Source organism: Megalobrama amblycephala, linkage group LG2, assembly GCF_018812025.1.
Source record: "Megalobrama amblycephala isolate DHTTF-2021 linkage group LG2, ASM1881202v1, whole genome shotgun sequence".
Classification (NCBI taxonomy): domain Eukaryota; kingdom Metazoa; phylum Chordata; class Actinopteri; order Cypriniformes; family Xenocyprididae; genus Megalobrama; species Megalobrama amblycephala.
In genome coordinates, this window is record NC_063045.1 from 25,719,072 (window position 1) to 25,744,277 (window position 25,206).

General features: G+C 38.9%; 1 protein-coding gene across 1 annotated transcript; it reads left to right on the forward strand.

Annotated features, from left to right (window-relative positions):
* Nucleotides 1–12,186: 12,186 nt before the first annotated feature.
* Nucleotides 12,187–24,679, forward strand: rnd3a (Rho family GTPase 3a). The gene is made up of 5 exons (XM_048168249.1): nucleotides 12,187–12,505; nucleotides 12,667–12,754; nucleotides 20,275–20,384; nucleotides 21,711–21,845; nucleotides 22,183–24,679. The coding sequence occupies exons 1-5, from the start codon at nucleotides 12,356–12,358 to the stop codon at nucleotides 22,429–22,431; spliced, it is 732 nt and encodes a 243-aa protein (XP_048024206.1). The 5' UTR covers nucleotides 12,187–12,355; the 3' UTR covers nucleotides 22,432–24,679.
* Nucleotides 24,680–25,206: the final 527 nt, after the last annotated feature.

The following is a 25,206-nucleotide window of genomic DNA, read 5'->3' on the forward strand; positions in this document are numbered from 1 at the left end:
ATAATCCAGAAATTGTTGTGTTGGCTTATATATTTGGATTGAAACATGGATTGTCCAGCCATAGCTTTGGAACAAACACTCAACCTTAGAAATTATTATAGAATTTTTGTGGAAACTATGCTGCTATTTCTGATGTTTTATTTCGTTTAGGAACAATATGTGGCAAAGACCAAAGTAAGGTATCCATTAAGCCTGGCAATCATCTGAATTAGGTCAGAACCCAGTCTGAACTGCTAAAGTCCCTGTTTGAGTGAAGCTCAGACGTTTTAAATCATAATCACGTTCGTTTGGTCACTGGGCCTTCGGGAGGACCTCCGTTAAGACCCTGTGAGGTGAAATACTGAGGAATGGCACGCGGAAGTGCTAATCGGATGAATGGATTGGTGCTTCTTAGATTTCCGGCTTTGTGGAGTTAGCTGCTTAGCTAAGAGACAAAAGGTAAGTGCTAATGTTAGTATTGTGGCATTATGTATAGGCCTGTTCTTTTCTTTCTTTTTTGCCATTTCTTTTTAATCTATCTATAGGAAAGTAGGACAGGAAAGCACTGGGAGAAGATGGAATGGTATTAGATTTAAGCTAAGCTATATTTATGATACCATTGTTGCTACATTTTGAAGAGTTCTCGTTCAAGTTCATGAAAGCTGTACTTGTGAGCTGCCCTGGGGTGAGTTTCCCGAAAGCATCGTTAGCCAACTATGGTCGTAAGTCCCATTGAACTCTATTGGTAACGACAGAACTTGCGACCATAGTTCGCTTTGGGAAACGCACCCCTGGATGTTAACAAGATGGTCGGAGGAAGATGGCGATGTACATTTTCTACCAAAAATACAAATATTTTGAACTCTAGTTCTACAACATGAAGAATAAGGACTGCATTTTTTCACTGTTTTTATTCAATCTATGAAGGTGCTGTACACTGAATCATTATATATTCTATCATACTTGTACAGTACCATCATATTTTGCACATGTAACGCTGCTAGTTTTATAGTAAATTAACAAATTTACAAATACAGACACTGCATCCCTTGCATCCACTGTTTTCTCGCTGACAAAATCCTGAGTTTCCCACTTTTTGAATGCACCATTTATCTTTGCACTACGTCAATTTGTGAAGGTTTGGTCACATTAACCATTGTTTAGCAAATTTCACCTGTGAAATCCATTGTTTCGATAGGAATCCATGGGATGGGAATTTTGTGTGAGGGCGAAACCAGATTTTACAGTGGGTTCAGTTGGTTATGTGAATCGCCACGTTGAGCAACAGACATTGACTTGTGTGAGTGGTGCGTTATATGTTCCTACCATAGACTGTAATAAAAGATGGATGACGCACCGTCACTCTCTTCCATTGTAGTAACTGAAGCCGCCAATCTGTCAATATGGCACTGACATTTTGAGTCTCGAGTCTGCGCATAGTGAACAGATGCTGCGTTCACGTCACCTTTTATTTACTGGTATCTTGAAATGACGTGACGTCGGAGCTGTTCACGTCCTTTTGGTCCTTGGACTGGGAATTATGCGTTTCCATGGCACCACTATCAACGCCTAAATTAATCTACCGCGGTCAGGTGGTATAGTGGCCACGTGGTACATCTGGGAGCTTTCAGAAAACTCCCAGCTTACAAGCTGTAACTACGATCTCTACGAGGACGCGAACGCTTTTTACAAGCTAGAATCTTGTAACTACAGGAATTGCAAGGCCGCGTGAACGCACCTTTGGAGTCCGAGTCTGCACAGTAGTGAGCACGAAGTGGAGCCGCGATATCAATGTCCCGCCCAAACTCAGAACAACTCATTATGTCGGTGTGAAATAAACAGTTATGGAAATGTACAAATTAAAGTTAAAGCTCCAATCTTAAAACAAACTTTTTTAAAGAACGAACACTTGAACTAACACCAGCCTGATAAAAACTCTGCCTAAAATGACAGAGACTGTCTTTAAAAAAAAAAAATGTTTAAAGTGTAATTTGATTGTTTAGTTTGTCTCGCGTCCAAAGACATTTCATGGAGAGGGCGGGGTTTGTGACATACACTGCTTCCACCCACCTGGGGGGCGATCGAGACGCTTTGGTTTCACTTTTCAGGACTCGTGTGGCACGCTTGGTTCCTACACTATTAGTGACTATTACCAAAGTCCCTTTAAGTGTTAATCTATAGTCTTTGCTATTACTCATATGTCACTATTGACACTATTGACACAGGCCTTTTTGCCCATAAAATTTTGCTAATGTGACTGCAACATAAGTCAAACTTTTATTTAAAGCTGCAGTCCGTAAGTTTTGCCTCTTTGTTGCCATCTCTGTTTGAAACCTGCAATTGCAGTTGTTTGCGGAATTATCATCTTTACGTGGGATGTGCCTTGGCACGGATGAATCTAATGCTTTGAGGAGAATGTGTGGTTGTCAGTCACCGCAACGGTGGATACTGTACTTCGGAATCACAGATTGTAGTCATGGAAGTTTGACCAAAACAAGAATTTTAACCGGAAAATGTCATCTGAACAAGAAGGTAACAAATCTGCCACTTTTGTTCTGACCAACTGAGAAAAAAAGCATTACAATAAATTGCGCTACCAATGGTGATTATATCTAAAGATCGCTTAGCTCATATCATTATTATAATTGTTATATTTTGTTCTCAAATTGTTAATGTTAACAACATCAGCATTGCACGACTACGTGTATTTAGTGTGTATTAGCGTTACCTGTAGATTTCAATTTCTGTACAGTCCCAACATTACTAATTTTATTGTAAAACATTATTACAAGCTTACCGTTGTGAATCGGGCTAGGGTAAGGGGATAGTTTTGAACATTGGCTGCTTATGTACTTGCTCAAAAAATGATTTTGGATAATTAAGCAAAAAAAGTTACAGACTGCAGCTTTAAATATAAACCCTGAAGTTTTTACCAGCTTTTGACAACTCTTGACTTTTAAAACAATAAAAAATAAATGATTAATTAAAAAATAAATCATTAAAATATTGTAAACTATTAAAATGTTACAAAATAACTTTTCACACTAAAGTTTCACACAAAATAACAAATCACACTACTATAGTCTTATTTTTGTATTTCTCTCTTCCAGAAAAGCTGCTACACCTTTCGTACCGGGCTCAGGGCCAGCGTGTAAAGACGAGCTGTTTGAGTAAACTGTTTGGTTTGTGAAGGCGGCTACAGGAAATGTCAGTGAAATCATTAAATGAGGAACTTCCATCATAAAGAGGAGTTCAAAGGGATTCCTGCTGTAGTGCCTTTATTAAAACGGCCCTGACAGCGTGCGGCGTCAGCATCTGTATCGCAGCATGGAGTTTATGGAGAAAATTACAGAGAGTGTGACACTGTTCCAAAACCTAGCGTGCTACTCGAAATGTAGAGACATACATAGGCAGCAACTTTACACAGTTATGTCTGCAATTAGCATTTATCACAGGAATCTTGATTTCAATAGATTTGAAATTGTGTTAGCATGTTGCTAAGCTAACTATATAATACTCATAAGCATAAAAACACAAAGATTGGGTAAAATGGTTGCATTTTAATTGGACTGAATTATTGTTTTATGAATTTTGCATGTCAGAATGTCTCTTATCTTAGAATGCTGCATATGTAGTGAGCTTTCTATGGTTTGGAACAGAGTTTCTCTTCAACTTTCTTGTCTCATTGAGGTTTGTATGTTGACAGAATTGTGTGAGAAACTGTTCTCGTAGAAGAACCCAAAACCGTGACCCTACTGACCCTTTTCAATTGTGAACCATAACTTAATTATACTAACGCACACACACTAACACACTTGCCTAAAACCAGAGGACGCTCTGAGAACCCTCAAAGGATCAAAGGCTGCATGCCAATGCGATCTCCCGGCGTGTGAACCGCAACTGAGCCCCTTAAACACACGCAGACAGCCACCGTCGTCAACGGGGACTGGCACGCTGTTGCTCCGGAGGGAACGCCCCCCTCTGCAGCTCACAGAAAGAGGGGGAAACAAAAGACTGATACAAACAAAGACAGATGGATAGAAAGAAAAGCACTAGAATGAGAGCGTTAAGAAGACTTGTGTCATCCGCTATTAGAATGACAGAAGGAAATAGTTACTGAGAAATACTACAAATATCAAAAAACAAATTACTAAATGTGAATTAGAAACTGCAGTGTAAATAAAGCTGTGCAACTAGTATCACAACTACACTACACAAACCTTGTACCACCTTCATAACCACAATATAACAATTTACTTTTCTGATATGATTTAAATGAGTACATTGAATGAAAGAAAGAGAGCAACCTAGACATTCTACTAATCATCCTATTTTATATTTAACAAACAAAATAAAATCATGGAATGATTGGAATGACATGAGGGTTATTAAATGATCACAATTTTCAATTTCCAAACTACTAATTTATTAAGTGTTTAAAGCACTCCATTTTTTCCTGCTGCATTTATTGGATCCCATTCCTTGTGTGCCAGGGTGGAAGTGGGCCACGCTCCCTTCCGTCTCTGTTATCTGAGTGTGTGGCATCGCAAATCTGCATTGCAGCTGTCGACTCGCTCTCTCATGGGCTGCAGTTTTATGACATTTACCACAGACGTTTCCCTCCGCATAGTTTTCCTCTTCGTTCTGGAGTACCTCAAGGTTCAATCTTGGGCTCCCAGATTTGTGGAGGAAATGCTGGGCCAAAAAATGCCAGTTTGATGTAGTCGACTTTCTACAGTGAGATCTGAATGGGCCTGTAATGAGATTTGGCTCTTATTGTTGTGACACTGACAAACGACATATCTTCGACTCCACATCAAAGACCTCTGGGATAGATTTACCACAAAAGACTTTCCCCTCTGTCACTACTGTCCACACCCAGGGAATTATGGGACTCTTGTCACACAAGCATAACTCACAAGCAATGAAGTCTCCAATCAGTTTGTCACACATTTTGTGGATCAAAAGCGTAAAATACCATATATGTATCCAATCACGGGGAACTTGCACAAACCAGCCGCCAAACAGAGAGACAGTTTAAGCACTTCTGTGACAAATCCTGATGGTTTCATTTAGCTTTTTATTCATTTTTTATGAGACTTGAAGTGAAGTGTATCATTTTTGGGCATTTAAAATGCTTTCTTTTTCTCAGGGAGTTGATCATTTGATAATGAATGGTTCAGTCCGACTAGTAAACGATTCATTCTTGTTCAGTCTGGTGTGAATAGATCATTTGGTCTGATTTGTGAATGATTCGTTCAATCTAATTTGTGAACAAATTGTTCATTGGGAATTGTGAATGTTTCGTTCAGTCTGATTTGTAAACAAATGCTTTAATTTGTGAATTCATTGTTCTATCCAGTTTGTCAACGAATCGTTCTGTCCAGTTTGTGAACAAATCATTCTGTCCAGTTTGTGATTGTGTATTGTTATTTACTTCATTCACTCTGGGGGATTTTTGGAGTTACTCATATGTCAAGCAGACATGTTGTGTTTAATTTCATTAGACAGGTTTTTACAGCAGCATTCACTTATTTATAATGTGTTTTATGTCTTGACAAAAAATGTTAATGACCTTTAAACAAACAGTTCAGCCTCTGAGGACAGATTTAAAACTCAGAGTAGGGACTGGTTTTGGTCTTTTGTTCTTACCCTGTGATTGACAGGTGAAATAATTAGCCAGTGAAATGCTTCTGGGTTAATTCCACTGTCACAGGTGAATTCCGCACTCCCTAAAAATACAAACAAGTGTAAAAGCATAAAATTATATCTAGTAATCCCCATAAATGGTCATTTAAAGTCCCCCTGTGGTGAAAATACATTTTTTAATATTGTTTGTTTATATGTCTATGTAGTGTTTTTAATATGCTTTAAGACAAACCATGTGCAAATTCATAAGTCAACACCATTGCTGAGTATTTTATGTTTGAAACTGCAGTAAACCAAAGACAGTCTCAAAACGCTGTTTGAAATCGCTAGGGTTTCTTACGCCATAAACTACCTTGTAACCAATCACGACAACGTGTCGACGGGCTTTAGCATGTCATTAACTGACCGCGCAAGGAAGTCTCAAAAAAAGGTTATTCCGGTATATTTTTCTGCTGATATGAAAAATCGGGTAGATTTAGCAATATGGCGGGTGTATGATGCATATTACGATGTTATGATGAACTATATGTCTTTCTCCACTGACGTTCTGAGTTCTTCAAAGCGTTTCTAAGAATACTGATTGTTAGAAGGCAGCTGACCTGTGAATGTGAACATGGCAAAGGGACTTTCTAAAACGTGAAAAAGCTTAACGTGGCTTAATTTACTAAGACAGTGTTGTTATTAAACCAAACTTAGTAAACATCATACTAATAAAGCATAGAAAAGCAGATGAGCCCAGAATATGAACGCAATACATTTAATTACACATTAAGCATTTTCCTCCCATAAAGAAAACGCTTAACGTGGCTTAATGTACTTAACGTGGCTTAGTAAACACTATAGTAATAAAGCATAGCCTTCTATACAGAAAAATTGGTTTGTGCAGAATTTGATCTTTTAATATTAGTAGGCTACATTAAGCGCCTTTTAGCGTTTTCTTTATAACAATTTTCTATGGGAGGGAAAAACTTAACGTGTAATTAAACACATTGTGTTCATATTCTGGGCTCATCTGCTTTGCTGTACATAGTATGGTTTATTAATATGATATTTACTGAGTTTGGTCTTTTAATATCACTGTCTTAGTACTTTAAGCCACATTAAGCGTTTTTTACGTTAAGCGTTTTAGAATGTCCCCATGGTTTGTGTAACATTAGCAACACATTATTAGCTGTTTAAAGGGTTAGTTCACCCAAAAATGAAAATTCTGTCATTTATTACTCACCCTCATGCCGTTCCACACTCGTAAGACTTTCGTTAATCTTCGGAACACAAATTAAGATATTTTTGTTGAAATCCGATGGCTCCGTGAGGCCTTCATAGGGAGCAATGAAATTTCCTCTCTCAAGATCCAGTACAGTGGTTCAATATAAATATTATAAAGCGACGAGAATATTTTTGGTGCGCCAAAAAAAAACAAAATAATGACTTATATAGGCTAGTGATGGCCGATTTCAAAACACTGCTTCAGGAAGCTTCGGAGCGTTATGAATCAGCATGTCAAATCAGCGTGTCGAATCAGCGCCAAAGTCACATGATTTCAGCAGTTTGGCGGTTTGACACGCGATCCAAGTCATGATTCGATATGCTGATTCATTATGCTCCAAAGCTTCCTGAAGCAGTGTTCTAAAATCGTCCATCACTAAATAAGTCATTATTTTGTTTTTTTGGTGCACCAAAAATATTCTTGTCACTTTATAATATTAATATTGAACCACTGTATTCACATGAACTGATTTAAATATGTCTAATGGATCTTGAGAGAGGAAATGTCATTGCTGGCTATGGAGGCCTCACTGAGCCATCAGTTTTTATCAAAAATATCTTAATTTGTGTTCTGAAGATTAACGAAGGTCTTATGGGTGTGGAACGGCATGAGGGTGAGTAATAAATGACAGAATTTTCATTTTTGGGTGAACTAACCCTTTAATAACATAGTCAAGCAAAGCGCTAATCATATTAATTACCGTTATGAGTCTAAGTTGACTAAGTGGATCTCGTCTGGGCTGTGCGAGTGAATGGAGGCGGGGGCTAATTATCATATTCATAGATCCGTGTATATTAAATAAGGCAAGGATGTAGAGTAACATTGAAGCTATTATAAGGCATTAAGAATTTTTTTCACAGGAAAAAACGTTTAAATATGTAATTTTTGTGATCAAAGATGAGTTTTAAGGGATAAAATTATTACACTACAGGGGGACTTTAAAGTGAGTAGAATGTATGGTTGTTGAAATTTTTCTCAACAAAAAATTGTCTCGACAACATGAAGCGGAACAGGATTAACTTCCATTTAAAACAAATAAATTCCGTAATGTGACATTTTATGAGGTAAAATTTGGTGGAAAATTAAATAGGATGTGCTACTGTTATATACTTGTGTAGAAAGTAAATGGTGTCAGATTTGATCTCATGTTTCACTACTAATTCTGTGCGACTGGACGATGGCCCACTGACAAACCTCTGAAGTGATATATAAGATCTGTTTCCCATTCTCAGTGCAAGCCGATACTTTTTAAAGTTGACCGGCCCCAGCAAGTGTGTGTGTGTGTGTGTGAAAAGGGTCTTGAAAGGGTCTTGCTCGGGGGAAATGTCAAATGGCAACATCTTTCCCGCAGTTCTTTCTTTCACTCTCATTTTGACTGTATTAACTTGTCGCTCACTGATGTATGTTTGAAATTCTCCCTTCAATGTGCCTCAGTTCCTGATCTTATTTGCACTCTCTCTCTCGCAGTCACCTCTACTTGAGGAAAATGAATCTTCAGTTTAAAGCGAGCAGGATTTGAGCAGTGTTAGTCGGAGGAGAATGTCAGCGTGTCTGCCTGAATGACTATTGACAGAAAGATCTGTGAAGCAGAAAGCAATTTAAGAAGAAAAGGGCCATTTTACTGTCACTCCGCGTCGCAGAATGACCATGACAATCAGCCATTATCACTAAACACGAGTCGATGAACATGCCGTATAAACAAACAAATAACAGTATGAGGTTTGTTAAGTCGCTTACTGTGATAAAACCAACAAAAAGGTGTTTAAATTGGACAGATACTCAGTCAAATCACTTCTTGTGTGTAAAGGCTAGCTTCACTATTGCTATTGCTAATAGCGATCTCTTCTGAGTTTGGCTAGTAAACAACCACCTATAAATGCACAGAATGTCCTGACAACAACCCAGAACACCTTAGCAATCACATAGCAACACCCTAGAACACATTAGCATAGTGGTGTAAGTTTTGCATGGGTTAGCATTGCAAACATTTACTTCAGGAAAGAGTTGAAACTTTTCAGTACACTGAAAAAATATTAAAATACACAAAAATCTTGACCCTCACAACCTTATTTGATACAAATACAAATATTAATTTGATAGCAAATGGATTAGCTTGACAAAGATGTCTACCAAGTTGTTTAGCATTAGGCTACTGATAACTGTGCTAATTGTTATAGTTTGAATACTCTGTGTGAAAATGTACATTGTTTTATGTGTTTCAGCTTGGATTGCTAAGCGGGTTTACATCAGTGCTCTCAGACTTTAACCTTTGACCTGCAGGAAGAGCATGACATTACCAAGTGCGTAGGTTGTTTCATTAGACTCTCAAAATCATAATATAATTGGTGTCATTGCTGACACATAATGATCTTTTTGCTGGGATGTGCAGAGACAGGTCAGACCGGTCTGCTTCACCTCACAGAGCGACGTTGATACATCTGTGTGACGGCTGCTACAGACGAGGGTTTTCATGCTGTTGGTTACAGGGGCAAGGTAGATTTCAAATTATAAGCTGTACATTGGATCAATATTTGCTCTCATTTCACAGAACAAACTTGAAGGAATGTGTGTCAAAATACAGTGACCTTCCTTCAACACACACACACACACACACACACACATCAGCAGCTACAGTCATCATCTCTCTGACGGCCTCAGGGGTTTGTGTGGGGTTGTGGGTGAGCAGATTCACAGAGCTGATTGTAAGCCTGTTATATATTGGCTGTATATCTGCACAGAGAATAAATGATATCTATAAACTGAAGACAATAGAAAATCTATCTATCTATCTATCTATCTATCTATCTATCTATCTATCTATCTATCTATCTATCTATCTGTCTGTCTGTCTGTCTGTCTGTCTGTCTGTCTGTCTGTCTGTCTCTATCTATCTGTCTGTCTATCTGTCTATCTATCTATCTATCTCTATTTATCTATCTATCTATCTGTCTGTCTATCTGTCTATCTATCTATCTCTATTTATCTATCTATCTATCTGTCTGTCTATCTGTCTCTATCTATCTGTCTGTCTGTCTGTCTGTCTATCTATCTATCTATCTGTCTGTCTGTCTGTCTGTCTGTCTGTCTGTCTATCTATCTGTCTCTATCTATCTATCTGTCTATCTGTCTATCTATCTATCTATCTATCTGTCTGTCTATCTGTCTCTATCTATCTGTCTGTCTGTCTATCTATCTATCTATCTGTCTGTCTGTCTGTCTGTCTATCTGTCTGTCTGTCTGTCTATCTATCTATCTATCTATCTGTCTATCTGTCTATCTATCTATCTATCTATCTATCTATCTATCTATCTATCTATCTATCTATCTATCTATCTATCTGTCTGTCTGTCTGTCTGTCTGTCTGTCTGTCTGTCTATCTATCTGTCTCTATCTATCTATCTATCTATCTATCTATCTGTCTGTCTGTCTGTCTGTCTGTCTATCTATCTGTCTCTATCTATCTATCTATCTATCTGTCTGTCTGTCTGTCTGTCTGTCTATCTATCTGTATCTATCTATCTATCTATCTATCTATCTGTCTGTCTGTCTGTCTATCTATCTGTCTCTATCTATCTATCTATCTATCTATCTATCTATCTATCTGTCTATCTATCTATCTATCTATCTGTCTGTCTGTCTGTCTGTCTGTCTGTCTGTCTGTCTGTCTGTCTATCTGTCTGTCTATCTATCTGTCTGTCTATCTATCTGTCTCTATCTATCTGTCTGTCTGTCTGTCTGTCTGTCTATCTATCTATCTATCTATCTATCTATCTATCTATCTATCTATCTATCTGTCTGTCTGTCTGTCTGTCTGTCTGTCTATCTATCTGTCTCTATCTAGCTATCTCTATCTATCTATCTATCTATCTATCTATCTATCTGTCTGTCTGTCTGTCTGTCTGTCTATCTATCTATCTATCTATCTATCTATCTGTCTCTATCTATCTATCTATCTATCTATCTATCTATCTATCTATCTATCTATCTATCTATCTATCTGTCTATCTATCTGTCTGTTTCTCTCTGTCTGTCTGTTAGTATCTGTCTATCTGCCTCTCTTTCTATTATCTATCTGCAGTATGTATCTGTTTGTCTACAAAAATGGTATGTCTGACTGTATTACCATGGTGCATGTCCAAACAAGCATGGTAGTACACGGTACTTTTTGGTACTTTTGTCTGTTAGTAAGCTCTCTCTCTCTCTCTCTCTCTCTCTCTCTCTCTCTCACCCTCACCCTTTTTCACTTTCTCTCTCAGTCAGACATATTTACAGCATCTACTATAAGAGCCGATGACTTGTAGCAGATAAATATATGCTGGCTCCGTGTCTTCCAGAAGGGCTGTTTCTGCTCCAGTGCCTCCACACCTGGGCAACTGCTCTATAGCCAACATGATATGATTATTAGATCAGTTTACTGTGTGTGTTTGTCTCATTTAAACATACACCTGCTCCTATGATCAAATTTATATTCATGATTTTTTGATTACTTCACATTTCTCCTGTTTAAATGAAATCAACTCAGTGGATGGCATGCAATACTACATCTAAAACGTTTTAAAGAGAATTTTTGTAATTATTTTATTGAGAGAGAATGTACATGGAATATTTGTACTCTTAAAAATTAATTTGTCAAACCACAGAAATTCTGGACAATATACTGTCAACTAATCAGTCAGACACATTCACAGCATGTAAGATTCAATGACTTGCTGATGGAATGAATGTGTAGCGGATAAATATACTCTGGCTCCATGTCTACCAGAAGGTATTATAGCATCTATTATGTATAATAGGGTCAACCGTGCTAAATTTGAACACATTTTACTCTACACATACAGTATTTCTCAGTGTATGTTTATATTTTAAATAAACAGGAATAAAGATGAGTCAGCACATAAAACAGCAAAAATGGCATATGTCATATGTTGTTTTAGAATTATTATATTTTATTACAGCATTAAAAATGTGGCTACTTGCTCCAAACTGGCATGTATATATAAAATAAAACATCTCTGTTTGATGATGATGGAATTATGTAGATTCAAAGGCAAAATTATATGGATATATTCAAGACGAGATTTTTGAAATCATAAACTATTGCTAAAAAAAACCAAGCATTTTTGTCATTGGAGAAAGATGCACCATCCCACCTTCTTGTCATAGAGTAAAGAGCAAAGTCATATTTATTAAGGCCTGTAGGGTGCGCTCTTTCCCTCTCCCTGCTGAAGGAAAGGGGAGGATCTCAGGATGTCTTCAAGGACAGCCATTGGTTTACCGGGCGCATATAAAACACAGCACATACCAAAAAGTGTAATTCAAGCAGTTGATGTATATCCCTGCAGGAGAGGAAGGGAGAGAGAGAGATCAGGATACGGACAGAGGGAATCCGCACCTTTCTCAGAGTGACTATAGCAAGCTTTACGTTGTGCTCCTCCGCGGACTTACGCGTAAAGACAATCAATGAAGGAGAGAAGATCTATACAGAAACTGTCCCTTCAGCCCGGAATGGATCCGAGTCAGAGCCTCAAATGTAAGATCGTGGTCGTGGGGGACAGTCAGTGTGGGAAAACCGCTCTGCTCCACGTTTTTGCTAAGGACTGTTTCCCAGAGGTGAGATGCGTAAAATCCAGTGGGCGCGCAACTTAGTCTTTCGATTTATGCATTAGATTTTAATATGTGTTTTCATTTATAGAGCCTATCTACATTTTAATCTCTTAAAATAAACATGTTTGATCACATATGCAATTTTATTTCATGTTTCTTTATCCTAGAATTACGTGCCCACTGTGTTTGAGAATTACACAGCAAGTTTTGAGATTGACAAGCAGAGAATAGAGCTCAGCCTGTGGGACACCTCAGGTGAGTCTCAAATAATGTTTTTGTCCTGTATGCATCTGTACCATATATTGTGTATACACTAAATATATACAGTAGTACAGGGGTCTTCAACCCTTTTCAGGACCTTTTGGTGAATAGAGAACCAGAGTGGGACCCTTTGTTACATATTTTATAAAACAAAAGTGTTGCATGTTAGGCCTGACCTGCAATAATTTGTATTATGTATTAATGCTGAACTTTAGCTTCTTTAGTTTTGGTTGAATTTGTATAAGTTAATATATAATAATAAAAATGTGTTTGAGATAATGAAACAGAATAATTTGCGGACTCCGTACAGTAGCATTGAAGACACCCCTAATTATATATATAAATGATTTAACTGATATGCAGAGTAAATGTACTACATGCACTACATAATGCCATAATGTTGTGAACATTGTGGCTGTTAATATACAATTAAGTCAGTAAATGCAGGCCTTGTTACAATTAAAAAGTCAGAGTTTGACCTATGTAGTGACTGCATTACCTTCAGAAGTTCCTAATTTGGTGTATTTTTTGTCCATTTAGTTGATTTACGAGACATTGGTTCAAGACATGTTCAAACTTGTTGTGTTTCTTAATAAAGCCAGTGAACATTTCATCATTTTGATGCATCAGTGTGTTGTGCAGTGTAATGATGTGATTGTTAGAGCTTACGTTTACGCCTGGAGGAAAATCTGGGTTTGTTTAATAGCTTTTCTTTCCTTTTCTGAGCGGTTGAGCAATTCTTGGTTGTTGAGTCAGTACGACAGCCTGCCAAGCATTTAATCACACACACACACACACACACACACCCTGCTAATACACTCACACACACACTCCACCCATCTGTGGAATATGATCCACGGACACCTCACTTTTAAGGAATGTTAGGATAACATCACGGGGAATGTTGCTGTGAATGAAGCCAAAACTGTTGCCACAGCTGGGGTCGTGCTGCAATTCTCACATTTAACAAAACCAAACAGCCGTGACTACACAGGCAAATTAGAGTAGGGTCTTTACTCACTCTGTCTGAATCTAGGGTATTGGTACGTTTCCAGAGCTTGTGCCCGGATCACGCAGGAGAGATCAGACCTGCTGTCTGGAGGTAATCACAGGCCCTGTAAAGCATCCAGCCAGACAGACTGCTTTAGACGGTGGCCTCTTTGGAGCTTAGCTATGATATGGGGTAAACTGCATTCAGACCTGAACCTGGGGCTTTAACTTGTTTGTTGCTGTGTGTGGTCTGAAATGTACAGTTACGTGCTAAATATTTCCTCCACCATGTATATGTTAAGCCACCAAGCTTCTTCACTAGGTAAACCAGGAAGGGTATGCTGTTTGATCAACCTTACCAGCTGGGTTTTGCAGCCTGACCAGGAAGACCAATATCAAATCAGCAAAGCTGGTCTTTTCAGGAGGGTCTTTTTAGCTATGTGCAAATAGTAATTTTTTTAAAATTCAGAGTTATATTCTCAATCTGAATCAATTTCTTGCATCCAAAACTATGTGCCAGTCTTGAGTAATTTCCTAAATCAAGAACCATGTGCTAATTTGACCTGCTGAAAGGCTATAGATGATTGCTGGTATGCTAGAGTCTAGTCTTCTTATCTATCTTAACCAGCAAAACTTGATACTTGTGAACAGCACGACTATGCTGGTTCATTAGCTAGACCAGCACCAAACCAGCCTTGGCCAAAAAGGACATTCATGCTTATTGATCGCATAGTAGAATCAGTCCTAGATCTAGAGAACAGAACTAACCTAAAATCAAATTTGCAGCCATTTTCTGCAATTTAGCAGCCATGAATCATGCTAAATGTGAATCTAGATTATAAATCTAAATGTTAAATTTTGAGCTATTTCCTAAAATTAGAGGAATGTGTATAATCTTGAGAGCAGATTCCAACAATTGGACTCATGTGCTCAATCTGGATCAATTTCCTGAATCAGAGTCTGTCCTAAATTGGAAGTACTTGCCTAAATTTTGAAGTGCTACATCTAGAGTTAATGCTTAAATCCAAAATCATTTTCTCAATCTAGAACCATTTTAAAGCTCAAACTAGAGCTATATCTGATAATAATTCAATGCATGGTGGTTCAGTTTGGTTTGTGATGTAGGTAGGTACAGGAAAGTGTTCGGCTGACAGATGTCTGCGGTGGGCGTCTGCGGGCAGGACCGCCCGTCTGGTACTGACGTTTGGATATGTAGTTAGTTGCTTGTGTCAGGCTGTGGGCTTCCAGTCTGCTGTTCATTACTGTGTAAGTTATTGTGTCAGAGCCAGGCTCCAAGGTCTCCCCAGTGTGTGTGTGTGTGTGTGCGGTCTTTTCTCTCAAAAGCCTAAGTCCAGGATTTAACAAGTTCCAAACACACCTGAGCACATTCCAGATAATGAGAGAAAGAGACATGTGGACTAGGAAACCTTGTGTATTTTTTTTGCCCTCAAATAATCTTACATTTATTTCCTTTGAGTGTTTCTGAAAAGTCGATGAATTCGGGGGTTGCTCCTAGAATTGCCCGAATGGATAGTTTCTTGGCATCTTTTCTTTTTGCTGCTTTGTTTCCAACAGCTGCCACCCCCGTCAACCAAGAGGCTGGCTGCTCCTGTCATTGTCCACCAATCAGCTGTTGAGTCACGACCCCATTCACCATTCAGCTGGCAATATCCGTCACTGATCCGCCATGGAACCCATTGATACAGTAGAATACATGCGTACCACTCTGAATTCAAACAGTTTGCTTCCGAAAAAGTACGACTAAGAGTTTTTGTGTCGAGTACAAAAGAGGGGAATGCAATCTTGTTTCTTTTTGTTTGTTTTAGTTTTGATTGAACTCAACTCTTGGGGAACATCTTTTTTAGGACTGTCGCCCATTGTTGTGTTTGTTAAAATGATTCCTGTTCACCGCAATGAAAATCCGGGCAATCTTTGGTCATTATTTCAATGTCAAAGTGCCGTTTCCAGTCCACTGCATAAATGTTTCATTAGGGGTTTCTTGTGTATATTGATTCTGGGCTTAGGAAGTCCTTCTAAATCTGAAACCCAACTGTGTATGTGCATGTATTGTGTGTTATATGACACACAAGAAGCCAAGTGTCAGGATAACACTACCGGAGACGAGGGACCACATGCTCTCTGATCTTCTCGATGGCCATGAGCATGCGTGTGTATATCCCCTAATAGCCGATCCTCTGTGGAATCAGACCCCCTTCCCCCATCTTGTCTCTTCCAGACACTTATTGACCAGAAACCCCCTGCAGATATGAAGTTAGGATCTTGACATGCCTGTCTCAAAGGTTCCTTATCCACCAGTCAGACCATGGTCAATCAATATACACGCACACTGCTCTGGGATCGTTTTGTTCCTTTGTGAGTTGTACGTTTTACAATAAGCATATTGTTTTGGATAACTATAGCGCCAAATTCAGTCCATTGTTCCTCAAGCGTCCTATCTCTTTGCTCCCCTAGGGCCGGTGACATATACGCTGTCATGATGATTGGATGGTGTCTTTGAATTGGCAAGTTTGACTGTGTGACCTTGTGAGATGTCACTTGTTTGCAGCTGAAATATTTTATCAGACTCCTTGATCAGATGGCTGAGGTTGTGGGTTGAAAGCTGGAATAGATATTTCTTTACAAAAATGTAATGTGAATATCTAGCACAGAGCCTAAAGACTTGCCTAACACATTTAAACTATTTAACTATTATTGAAACTGTAATAGTACACTGAAATAGGCTATTAATTGGGCAAATAATGAAAGGTGTGGCTTGATATTCATTGAGATTTCATTGGATCTTGAAAAGTAGCCATATATGGTCGAGAATCACTACTAGTAGAATATCCTAGAGCAGGGGTCATCAACTATATTTGTCCAAGGGCCAGAATTTTTCACTGCAGACTCTGTAAGGGCCAGATACTCGTAATATAAAATAAAATTCGAATTGTATCCTAATACTGTATGTTATTATTTGATATACTAATTCTAATTCCAAATTTATGTTATTTTTTACATATTACCTGTACTGCAGCAAGCCACCAGGGGGCGATAGCGATATTTTAGGCTTCATATTTGTGAGGCTTTCAAGCTGTCCATCACTGTCACGCAATTGTGCGCAAATCCCAGGCAAGGAAAATTTTGACATTTGTGAAAAAATGAGCACGTGAAACAATAAAAGATGTTCAATGAGAGAACGCGTTTATCGTCATTCTTGACTGAAGGCAGGCTATGGCACAAGCTACTTTTCAGAAGGCTTTTTGTTTCGTTAGATTAAAAATAAAAAACGGTTCTCATTCCCCCTTGAATAAGGCCAGCGACACACTGGCTGCGTGAGCGACTCAGCTGCGTGGCGTGTCCGTTTTTATTTCGGCTCCCATATTTAACAGGTTGGAGTTTGCACACTGAGACACGCGTCTCAGGCGCGCTCGAGCCACGCGGAAAACGCGTGCATGCTAGAAATAGAACCGACGCGTGTTCCAGCAACGGGAGTGTTCTCTGGCTAGAGCGCAGAACAGCGGAGTTTGTGCATGTCTGAGCTTGTGTTTTGTTGCTTTGACATTGTGGAAAATAGAATAATAGACAAAATGTATTAGCATTTTTACCCGTTATTATCAATCTAAATTAATCTCGTTTTAATTTAACTTAATTTCGTTTTTCTTTGTTTAAATTTCTGTGTCAATTTGTTAGTCAGAAAATTATTAGACTACCTTAAAAGTATTGCTTAATTTAACAGACCTGTGTGTGTGCGTTTTATATCACTAGTGCAGTGTCCGTTCTCGGAGCATAAGCCCTGCCCGCGTGAGGTGCGCCTCTTCCCGCTCGCGCTGCTCTAACTGTAGTTTACTAAAAGTTTATTAATTCTGAATGTGTCGCGTCTCGCGTGTCCATCTATATTGCACCAAATGCGACACTGCACTCCCCTGTGAAGTCGATTGGATGAACGGTTCTCGAAATAATAAAAATGCAAACGGATATACAGACACAGATTCCTGCCTTTATTAGAGAGAAAAATATGTTCAGCCCCTCTCTCCGAAGCTTCGAATAGTCGATGTTCATCAAAAAATGGTATTCGGACCAGCCCTAAACTTTTTCCTCTTACAAGGCTATTCCTGAATTCAGTATTATTCTGGGGGCCGGATGGAAATCTCTGGCGGGCCGGATTTGGCCCGCGGGCCGCCAGTTGACGTTGCATGTCCTAGAGTCTTAGGGTGGGGGACTTTGGCCAATAAGATACCACCTAGCAACTACCCAGAACACCCTAGCAACCACTTAGCAGTTCTATAGAAACCATGCCAGGGACATTTATTAAGAAGGTAAATGGTCAATTTCAGTCTTGAGAGTTGAACTAAAGAGAAATCTTTAGCATTTGAGGGTTGCTTTTGGAATTTGTAGATTTAAAGAGGTTAAATTATAAATGAAGTGTTTTCTAATGGCTTCTTAATCTTGATTATACGTTCAAAAACTCCTTTGCACTTAATTTTATTTTGTAAACAAGTATCATTCATCTATTGCATTTTTTTTTTTTCAAAGTCTTGACCTAAAATGTTGTTATCTAACCTCCTTAATCCAACCCTTGACTATTATCAGCAAGGGAAGACCTCATTATCAACTAACCCCCGAAAACAAAACGTTCCCGGGATCATTTCAATGGGCTCCTGCTGGGACAGGCTCTCTCAGACCCACTCCTCAAAGCTGGTCAAAGCTTTGGGTTGGATCATATTTCTAACCTCGGCGATTTGGGCCCGCATGCCTCACATTCCTGTAAGGAAAGGTTTGCTCTCTTTCTCCACAAAGCAGCTATTGTGTGGTAGGCCGTCAGGGGAAAAAAAGCACCATGTGAACCGTTATGTTCTCTGAAATTATTCTTACCTTGTTAGTCAAGGAGGAAATGAAATTCAGGAGGAACTTGTGGACTGATGTGGAGTTCAAAAAGACCTTTTTGTAAAAGTTTGTTATAGTAGTTTAGCAATTTATCAAAACATCAGGGATTTTCTATAGCATAGTTTATGGGTTATATTTACTTTGCAGAGTTGGAGAATTGTGTGTTTATTGCTTTATGATGTAGATCAAGAAGACAGTGAGGGATCTAAGCCAAAAAAAGGCCAGTGGCCAAGAATTCTTTACTGTGTGTGTGTGTGTGTTTACGTGGTCACCACATGTTTAGAGAAGCATTTGAACACTCAGGGGAATCCATCAGCTGTCAGAATCCCTCACACACACACACACAGAGAGGGAAAGAGATATACGTGTCTATTAAGGAATCTAGTGTGTTGTGATGGTTTCCTACAAGTGTGTTTCACTGCAGTTAGCTATTACTTACACAAATACTGTACAGACACACACTCAGCAGGGTTTTGATTTGTGTGCACTGGACAGAGAAATAAAATAATGTTTAGTGAGCTGTTTAGAGAGAAAACTGTGTGTGTTGGGGGGTTGCAGTAGAGAGTGTGTATATTCATGTATGCGTGTGTGTGTGGGCATCTATTGTGTCTCACAGAAAAGGCAGAAGGCCACACAAACAAAAAAATTTTTTTTTAAAAAACATCTTATATATTCAGATCTAGATACAGAAGTAGTTACTACTTGACATTACAAATTAGTGTTTAAATGATTAACCATAATAAAAAGCAAATGTCTCATGTGAAACAGTGAAATGTTGTCCGAGTTGTTTTCTTGTTTTTTGGCCTGTAGCTGTGGCTGGAATATGAGCTGTAAAGTCCTGTGGTTGCATGTGTTTTCAACTTCACATTTTTCTACTTAACTTCTGGCACTGTGAATTATCTTTCTGTCAAACTAAACAGCCCTCACTTCTCTCTCTCTCTCTCGTAAACACCACTTCTGTCCTGGAATCTGGCACTTTATAAATGTGTTTGTCCTATGTGGATTTTACATACCGTGTCTGGCAGAGTTAGCAGTGGGCGGGAATGCTTCGTTCTGTCAGAGTAAATCCTGGATTGTACTGTCCTCACAAAGAAAAACATCTCCGGTTTTAGCCAGGAGGGAAATGCTACATCTGGCAAGGGTCTAGTTATTAGCTCTGTTAGTTAAGGCAAGCATCCGTATTTTTATTGCCTCATACTTTGAGTTATGGATTTGAAGAATTGTCTTGTGCTTGTGTAAATCATTATGAATCATAATTTAGCACTAACTAAACTAAATCCACATTGCACCAGTGACAAAGAACTGGAAGTGTTCTGTGTACTGAAATTCTTCTTTTTTTTTTTTTTTTTTTTTTAGGAATAAAAACGTTTTTAAAGGCTATTTCATTCCTTCTAGAAAGCAAAAGTGTGCATTTATGTGTAAAAGTTTCATGTTTAGTATGTCTGAAAAGGGGCTTCAGTGGTTTAAAAATTCATGAATGCTTTCAAATTACTGTCTGTACTGCGTCGCTGAGTGAAAGTTAAATGAGGTTAAGTAATATATTGACAGCCCTCCAGACAGAACCACTATCCTTGTCTAGTTCTTAGTGCATGCGTATGTTCAAATGAACTTTCTGACCAATCCACCTTTTTGTGTTACAGGCTCTCCATATTATGACAACGTCAGACCACTCTCGTATCCAGATTCGGATGCTGTCATCATATGTTTTGACATCAGCCGACCAGAGACCCTGGACAGTGTCCTAAAGAAGGTGAATATTTTTACATCATGCAGTAACTGAGCTGACACACTTAATGTGAGCTAAACAAGTAGGATATTCCTTTATTAACATCCATTGTTGTTGCTATCAACCAGTCATATTTTAGGACTGGGGTTGGGGTCTTGAAGAACATCAGAATTTAGGATTCTGAATTTAGATTCTGAACTCATCAGAATTTAGGATTAGAGCTGGGTTTCAGGGATTGAACGACATTGCTATCAACAATCAGATTTTAGGGCTGGGGTTGAAGAACATTCCCATCAACTCGTCAGAATTTAGGATTAGAGCTGGGTTTCAGGGATTGAACGACATTGCTATCAACCAATCAGATTTTAGGGCTCCAAAATGATCACCTGAGGTTCTTGATTGAAGACATGCAGGAAAAATGTTTTATAGTCTAAGTAGTTGACGTCTTGGTGCAAAATACGGGTGTGGTGCACTGAATTTGAGTTTCTTGGATATCAAACTGTAGGCTTGACCTTACTGGTTCCCAACAGACTAATTGGCTTTTAAATGCCTTGACTGTGATTCAGAGAAATTCTTCTAAAAGTCTTTTTGTGATCTGCCCATTCTTTGTTGCATCCCAATAAAGTCATCCTTTGTTTGGTAGGGTTGGATGTCTTCTCGTAGACTCTCAGTCTGGGGTCAGGTGTCTGAAATAGCCTGTGGCACTTTTTCACTCTGTTAGGCCCCCCTTGGAAGTATTATGCAGGCATTAACTAGACCATGTGAGTGGAAGTTCAGCCTGATAGTTTGACTTAAAACGGTTGAAATCTGGGTCACAGAATCGGAAATACGATCAGGCTACACGTGGGTCCCTGCTTGAAATAAGCTAGTGCTGTCTCCCGGGACTTTGAGGCCTCTGGGAGCCAGAGGTGAGCACAAAAGGATCATGGGAACGAGAGAATGTAGGGTGTCCGTGTTCCTGTGTGAACAATCGTATGGCTGTGTTGTACCCGCCTGTCTCCTGACAGATTAAATCCGGTGATTTAATGCCACGCCAACACAAAAAAATGCTTTGTTTAGGGAAGGACAGGAATGCAGATCACCTGTAGCATTGTTGGGAAGACGCGCACACACACAGATACACACCCTGAAAAGCAGCCATTACAGTGCAAGCTTATCCCCGCAGGAAGCATGTGCCTCACCTCTATCAAGGAAGATTAATACTCTTGTGAAAAAAGGGATGGGATGGAACGTGATATGCTAAGAGAATGGGAACAGGAAACACTTGTCTTTTGTCCTCTCTCAGACAGGGATGGATCAAGGCCAGTTGGTTTCATCTTTCCGTGTTGGTTTTGTGTCTTTCTCTCACAGTGGAAAGGAGAGATTCAGGAATTCTGTCCCAACACAAAGATGCTCCTCGTCGGATGCAAGTCAGACCTTAGGACGGACCTCACGACTTTAGTGGAGTTGTCCAATCACAGACAGACGCCGGTGTCCTACGATCAGGTGGGTGGTTCTCATATAAACTGCATTTGCAATTTGGATGGAGACGCCCATTGAGACACCCAACTTCAGGTCTTTAATTTGCCTTATCTAATGCCTATCTTATTACTTTACCAGTAATTACGTTTATCAGCAAAGGCAGTTCAGCACCATTGCAATGGTTTAGGTTACTAATCTAATCCGTGATAAAGAGCTAAATCTTCCTGTGCACAAAGCTAAACTTAATTTTGATGAAATTGCAAGCAGTAATCGTAGCACTTTAGACTGCGAATCGCGGTTTAACTGTTAATTGCTGATTTCGGTTCACATCCAAGCTCATTATGTCCTCTTTCTCTTTTAGGGTTCAGCTATGGCTAAGCAGATATCCGCACCTTATATCGAATGCTCCGCAGTGCAGTCGGAGAACAGCGTGCGGGACATTTTCCACGTCGCAACGCTGGCTTGTGTAAATAAGAACAACAAAAACATCAAGCGCAACAAATCGGCACGCTCAACCAAACGCATATCACATATGCCTAGTCGACCAGATCTTGCTGCCGTGTCCACAGACCTACGCAAAGACAAAGCAAAGAGTTGCACGGTCATGTAATGCAAGGTGTTCGGGGGGAAAGATTCATTCTGGGAAACGGTGAGGGTGGACTGTGGAAGCAAGAAAGGTCTGGAATTGCCTCCAAAGACAAAGCAAAAGTGGAGAGCGGGAGTGTTTACTGAAGTCCCTGAAGGTCTCTCCGGTTTGAGGGATCCACTTGTTGCCAGAACTCGACAAGCTTGTGGGCGTAAACCCATAGTACGGCCCCAACCACCTCTCCTAAACTTATCCTCTCAGCAGGAGGATGTCACCACCCTCTCGGCCGATGGGAGGCCTTCCTTCCTGCTCCTGGATGTGAAACTGCTTCCTCTCTGGAGGGTTCCTTCTGGAAGCTTCTGCTGCAGGAAAGGAAGGAGGAAGTAGAATCACATAACCATTGAGTCCAGAGTTCCGCTGAGCTTTGGTACACAGCTTTTTTTAAAAGATGCACGTCGTTTCAGTTGGTATTAATGGTTGCACAATGAAACAGCGAAGGGGAAGATGACTTCCATAATGGCGAAATTTGGACAAGGACAACTCTCGCTTCTTTCTTTTTGAGTCTGTACAGCTAAATGAGGATATGAAACGAGAGTGTATCACTGTGGTTACGGATCACTTCCTCCTTCGATCCTTCTCGGTCTGTTTTGTTTCTTCTGTAGACCAAGAGCACGAGTTTGTGTGTGTGCGTGGTTTTCGTTTTCTTATGCTAAGCTCAGCTAAAACTGTCACCATGGATACGCCGCTGGTATATTTGAACTCGCACTGTTCTGTATAACTCCTCATAATCACATTACGGTTCATTAGGATTCAGAAAAAGAAAAACCAAAGAACTGGAAGGTTTTCAAGTCGGATGACTCAATGTTTGATGTTCTGGAGTGCATGATGGATGTGTATTTGAGGGCTTTTAGTGGATCAATGATCTTTCACGGTTCTGTAAGAACATGGTTCCGCTTGTCTTTATAGACCGGTTATATGGAAGCGCAAATAACGACATTTGAGAATTGACCTGATCATTTAGTAGTCATTCGCATTCGGTTTATCCCTGAAGGGGCATTCACATTGACAGAGATTTGCAGCGACAAAGCATCTGGAAGTCATTAATTTGCAATGAGAGTTGGTGATTTGAGGCCACATGAGCAACAGAGACCATTTACAATGCAATGCAGTTTAAAGTTTAACTTCATGCAAATCTGGAACAAAACTAATGCTGGGATGCATAAAAAAAACTGTGCAAAATGCTGTTAGCATGCTAATTTCTGGTGAAAATGTCAAATATAAGGCTAAAAAAATGTTTTTAAAACATATTTAAGACAAAATCTTGCTAAACTAGACAATCTCGCTAAACAACCAGTCATTTTTGGACAACTAATTGATCATTGTTTAGAAACACATACTAGAATCCAATAGTAGGCGAAATCCAATGATTTAATCTCTGTCAGTGTGAACGTTGCATAACGATAACACTATTGCAGTAACAAATGATTGTTGAACAAGCACAGAACTAAATTGTCGTTATCTGTAAAATGTTAAATGAACATTTGTGCCTTTTGTGACATCTTTGAAATTCTTTTAAGCACAATTGTTAAAATGATAAATAAACAATCAAACATGAAATTCAAGGTCATATTAAACCTGCGCTTCTATCTGCCCAGTCCAAGAAAGGAACTAATGGATTTCGAAGGACGTTAAGAAAAAATTTCTCTCCTCTCTCTACTAAACTATGCAGTCTGTTTCTGAACACACGTGAGAGGATTGAGGAAAATGATTAATGGACATTCTTTCTCTTTCAAAACAAAAATTTGTTGCGACTCAGTATATTGCCTTGCAGAGCCATGGGAGGATATGCGTTCCACTATTGTAGTGCTTAAAGTTTCTCAAAAGAAAATCTTCAGAAGTTTGAAGCTAGCTGCAAAATCTCATTTGCTGCATGTTTGTAGTTGCACTTTTTGTTTAAACTTGCGCGAAACAAATTTTTTTACATTCGTTTTTAATTGGTCAGAGAAAAATTTCTCAACCGTGTCACAAATTTGTTTCACATAGGCAGTATTACAAATTTTGGTGTGTGTACATGTGTAGGTGCTTATAAAAACAACAACAAAATGTTTCCTAATGTAGGATGTCTGTAATAATTTTTTTTAATGCCTTCTGTGTGTTGAGGTCCATGTATGTCTGTTTTGTTGATGTTGCCATAATATTTATTGAATTATATATTTTTTCCCTTAGAAATAAATCAAAAAATAAAATGAAAAAGGATTTTTTTGATATGAAATATTTTCCTTTTGTGTGTGAGTGTGTGTATATACATTGTTGGGGAAAGTGACTTTTAAAAGTAATACAATATTGTGTTACTCCCTAAAAAAAGTGACTAATTACATTACTTAGTTACTTACCTGGGCTGGGCTTCCTTGTTTGTTTTTTAATAACAACAAAAAAGTAATATTTTTGGCAAATATTAAGGCCCTTTCACACCAAAAGTGAAATGAATAAGCTTCAGACTTAATAATTCTGAGTTTGCATTTCAGTTTTTATTCATTTTGAGGAATACTGAATGTTTTCATATAAGTGAAATGAGTAAATAGAACTACAATAGCCATCATGTTTACACGGCGCACACAACCCCTCTGCACTTTAATTCTCTCAACATGGGAACAGTCAATAAATGGGAAAAAGTAACTTGCGTTACTTATTTGAAAAATTTACTTAGATATTTTGTTGTAAATTGAAAAAGTAATGCTTTACTAGTTACTTGAAAAAGTAATCTGATTACATAACTCCAGTTACTTGTAATGCCCCAAC